This window comes from Triticum aestivum, chromosome 7A, assembly GCF_018294505.1.
Source record: "Triticum aestivum cultivar Chinese Spring chromosome 7A, IWGSC CS RefSeq v2.1, whole genome shotgun sequence".
Taxonomy (NCBI): domain Eukaryota; kingdom Viridiplantae; phylum Streptophyta; class Magnoliopsida; order Poales; family Poaceae; genus Triticum; species Triticum aestivum.
Genome location: NC_057812.1, coordinates 302327584 through 302332290, shown reverse-complemented (window position 1 = coordinate 302332290; position 4707 = coordinate 302327584). Strand labels below are relative to the sequence as shown.

The 4707-nt window shown below is 44.0% G+C and overlaps 1 protein-coding gene across 1 annotated transcript; it reads right to left on the bottom strand.

The window, feature by feature from the left end:
• Positions 1 to 2113: 2113 nt before the first annotated feature.
• LOC123149924 (peptidyl-prolyl cis-trans isomerase CYP18-2) lies at positions 2114 to 4520 on the bottom strand. Its single transcript, XM_044569723.1, has 6 exons — positions 4227 to 4520; positions 4034 to 4129; positions 3867 to 3928; positions 3408 to 3541; positions 2580 to 2664; positions 2114 to 2340 (listed from the first exon to the last, which is right to left on the bottom strand). Exons 1-6 carry the CDS (start codon positions 4296 to 4298, stop codon positions 2295 to 2297), a joined length of 495 nt encoding a protein of 164 aa, XP_044425658.1. The 5' UTR covers positions 4299 to 4520; the 3' UTR covers positions 2114 to 2294.
• Between the last annotated feature and the right edge of the window lie 187 nt (positions 4521 to 4707).

Here is a 4707-nt window from a genome sequence, read left to right as displayed (position 1 = left end):
TGATAACTAGCACTTTCACAATCAATTGCCACCAGTTAGAGGGTTGGAGAAACGGAGCGAAGCCACAGAATAACATGGAAGAAGATGTCGAAGTTTCCACACCAATAGACAGCCAATAACTCTCCTTGAAAGACACATGGACTATCAAAATTTGAAGAAACCAACAGATCTAGGGACACAAACTCGTACAGGCCCTTCGTTGGCGCCGGATCGGACGTCATCGAGGTAGGGAGAGACCGGATATACCTTATTTCAACACACCATTGCCGCTACCACCTCTTTGATGTCATCGGAGAACCAAAAACCTAAGACAAAAAAGAGACATACATATGGGTCCCTAGTCATCTCGCCGTTGACGAGGCCACCAGACAAGAAAGAGGAAGGGGGCTGAGGCAGGGGCATGTAGGGAAGTGATGTCGGCTAGGGTTGGGAACCAAAAACTAGCGTCATGTAGGATAAATGTTGAGTTGGAAGAGAGGACGGTTTGCATCTAAGAGATAATTACTCATATAATATGTTTTGTTGTCTTTCTTGATGACACTAAATGTGTACGTACAATGCACATTAATATTAGACACGTTTATATTAGCCAGGACATTAGTTATGCATAATTGCATGACTATATTGGATAGGATATCAAGTACGAATTAATTATATGATTAGAATAGATGTTGATATTTGGTATGATATTGATTACATGCTAAACATGTCGAGCGCTCACCATTAAAGTAATATAGGTCATGGTGGACTTTGAATTAATATGATTTGATGACCGAGATTAATTGGATCTACCCATATATATGCAATATACAAGAGAAGTTCTTTTTATCAACATGTATATGACTATAGAGCATGTCCAACAAGTCTGCTAAAAATAGTTATATGGGTGCACATATCATTTAGGGGATGTTTGTAGATGAGGTGCTTTAGTAGTTCCCTACACATTTTCCCCTATATTCTTTTTTAATTTCTCTTTAAACTAGCATACATATGACACATATATGTTACATTGTGATGATAGTGATCTAAAGCACATCTAGTAGGTCTTCATGCTTTGATCGGTCCTTGGTACTGGATCAATGCTCACACTTTCCATGCCATGACTAATACGTTATCCTCATCCGTGGAGAAGTTGCTCCCTCTACTTTTCTTTTGGAAGCAACATCAACTTAGATCATCGTCCCCTCTCACGTCATTGTTGTAGAGACTAAGTCCCCCACTTTGTGGACTCGGATTTGAACTGCACAGATATATCTGACTTCCAACGGGTGTCCTGATTTTTCGATGAGACGTAGTTATCAATTTTTGTGGAGTCAACTTTGATGACCCGACTACAAATGTGTGACGATGTTGCGCTTTAGCAACCGCTAAAACAATCTCTTGAAGGTTATTGACCACGTCAGAGCATGATAAACTTAACCATGAAGGTCTAATTCCATAAGCAATCGAAGGATAAGCAAGAACTATGATAAAAGCAATCTGATGAGTGCCACTCCGGACGCCACCAACAACCACGCCATCGTCAGAATCCGAGCTCGAGGAGGGATTTTACGAGAGATCCCATACCCCACAACACTCCAGATTCACGCCACCTCCGAAGTTCCACTGACTCTGGTCGCAATTTTCAGGCCTAGACCCGCACTTTCTCTAAATTTAAGCTGAATTCAACAAATGATCAGGATAAATTCAACCAGAGGCCGTAGCATGCCTCCGATAGCCAGGGTTTACAACCCAATTTACATAAGCATAACCCGAAATGGAGAGAAGGAGAGGCTTTATAGCCATTACGGATGAGCGGGTGAAAAGCAAACAGAGAGGTGCCCGAAAGTGAACAACGACGCGGGAGCTTCTCCATACTGTCCGATGAAGAATCAACGAGCGAGATGGCATCATGCCGGCAAACTGTTATTGTAACATGAGAGCCGCAGGATAACCAATCAATGGCTCGAAAACCATCCGAAACACGGAAACAGGGAGCTCCATTTCTTCAGATAAGGGAACTGACAAATGGCACTAGTAAAATCTGTCGTTTCCCATGTAAAACAGTGTCGGCTTAACCTGCTGTGGAGGAATGGTTTAGCAAAGTATAATATCGCACGATGCACAGCAAAGATAACTAATCATATTTTTTTTGGTACTCGTCAAATGATCATATGCAAGCAAGATTCATCGTTAAAAAAAGGAACACCAAAGTACAAGTTGACATTACAAGACCTCCCAGTCAAACTGGGAATACATGCTCATGTGAAACAGCTACAACCAAAGATTAAGAGTTCCATGACAACAGCCGTGCTTCAATCTTTAACAACAGTCCGCAGGATTTTCACTTCATGGATGGGCCTGGACAAAGTAATAAATCCGAGTTAGATCCAACACTTCAACAACATCGGTTTCCATGGAAACTTTCAAATCTCGATCCCATGGTTAATACTGGACACCATAGATGAATTGAGATGAGAGATCATGTGCCTTTGCATTTACACAAACGATAATAGATAGATATACGGCAAGCCCTAGTGTGCATGGGGTTCGCTGCCTGGTGTGGTCATGTAAACATATGGATATAGTTGAAGTGTTACCTATCATTTTTGTCGGTCTGAATACTTCCAAGGCGCTTAACAATTTCCATTCCTCTGGATACTCTCCCAAAAATTGTGTGCTTACCTGGAACATTAAATTACGTTAGTTCATTGGCATGCAAGAACAATGTGATGATGCAAAGCTCAACATGGACAATTCCCGCAAGGAAGAAGAAAAACGGTAAGGTGGCACAATCTATGATGTCCAATTCAGATGTGACCATATTTCATATTTCCGATCCTGGCTAGTAAAATTTCCTAGGATTGGCAATGACGAGGAAAACATGGCTATGCTGGTCCCATATTTCAAGGACAATATGAGTTAAGCTTGAACAATAAAGTAATTCTCCAAAATGCTCTTAAATATCAAGCCATCTTAGTTCCACTTCTCTGTAATCATTATGAGATCCAATTAATCAATCTGTTAAATAAAGGACCCTGATAAGTGTCGAACATCAGGTACAAGCACATGGCAACTCCGAACGCTTTTTATGGCAAGTTTAGTTACGTGAGGATGGCAACTTTAGTTGGCAAGCATGACAACTTGCGTGCTTCAGTTTATTTTTAACAGAAACTTGCCGTGTGTCACTGGAATTTGCCATCCTTGCGTGACTGGAATTGCCATTGAAAAACGTCAGGGCCGGAGTGCCATGCACCTGACGTGTGGCACTTATCATTTCCAAGCTTCCAGGTGAACCAGAAAAATGCTATCGACGAATCCATGTGTGGAACGAATTCATGGGCATGGGGAAAACCCAAACCCTGGTCCAATAAAGCAAACAGGCAAGAACAACAACATAGGGCGGAGTTTTGAAATGCTAGTCTCACCATCCAGTGATTGACAAGGTGCAAGAGTGATGAAGAACTGGCTCCCGTTTGTATTCGGACCAGCGTTTGCCATTGATAGAATCCCAGCCCCGGTGTGCTTCAGATCTGGCCTTATCTCGTCCTCAAATTTTGCTCTGCAAAGACAGCAACAATGTCCATATGTCAACCTTAGGATCCAAACATCAACGAATCAACCCTCACACTGCCAACCTATGGCTGATGGACAATACACATATTTAGCTTCTTGCCAAGCAACAAACTCCGGCAGGCCGAAAACAATGCTATGTATAACAGCGACCGAGATATTCCTACACAATTGCTAATTTGTAACACAGCCTTATCCAGATTAAACGGTAAACAGCATTAACGAGCTTCCTCTAGCCTAGAGTGACACTTGAATAGCCTCGACCCGAGAAGAAAGACAAAGCTATTTAAGATGGGATGGATTTGGTAACTCACCCGTAGATGGATTCGCCGCCCCTGCCTGTTCCACTAGGATCCCCACCTTGCACGATGAAATCCTGCATCAACACCACCTGATGAGGAACACCGCTCGCCCAACGGAGCAGGCGTAGAGAATTGCGTGCCAGACGAGAAGGGAGCATGGAGGGAAAGTGAGTACGGACCTTGATGATGCGGTGGAAGACGACGTTGTCGTAGTATTTGCGGCGCGCGAGCTCGACGAAGTTCCTGCAGGTCTTGGGCGCGTGCTTGTGGTACATCTGCCGGGTTGGAGCACGTAGCAACAAAATCGACCCAACTGTCAGCACCAGCAACACGAAGAAGAAGAAGGGAAGAGAAATTTCCGGCTTCCCGTACCTCGACGGTGAAGGCGCCCATGGAGGTCTCCAGGGTGACCTCCGGAGTCCCTCCGTCGTCGCCGCCCCACATCTTGAGGTGGCGACAGGCGAGACAAGAGACGGTGGCGGCGGCGCGACAAAGGGAAAGGGAGCCAGAGGGGGACGGCGGCGGCGAGTGGACTGGCGGCACGATGGAGAACAAGTACTGGGTCCGGCCTACCAAGAGACCGCAAAGCTTCAAGAGCCCAGCTAAAAAGGCGTTCGTTGCAAAAGGGGAAAAACTCGAAGCCCCGGCCCAATACGAGTCTTCTTCTTCTTCTTCTTCTTCTTCTTCTAGTAAACCTATTACTAAAAAAAAATAGAGCAAAGTAAAAGGATGGATTGAGAAAAATTTCTCGTCAGCTAAGAAGATATTGGTCAAATCTGTGGCACAGGCGATGTAGTTTTCTTCAAGTCATGTTTTAAGTTACCAAGAGTTTTGTGTGACCACCCTAATAAAC

Coding starts and splice junctions, on each gene's coding strand:
- LOC123149924 (XM_044569723.1), bottom strand. CDS start 4,298: ATGTGGGGCGGCGACGACGGAGGGACTCCGGAGGTCACCCTGGAGACC. Junction 3,929..4,033: donor TCTTCCACCGCATCATCAAG/GTCCGTACTCAC, acceptor GTGTTGATGCAG/GATTTCATCGTGCAAGGTGG. Junction 2,665..3,407: donor ACCTTGTCAATCACTGGATG/GTGAGACTAGCA, acceptor TTAATGTTCCAG/GTAAGCACACAATTTTTGGG.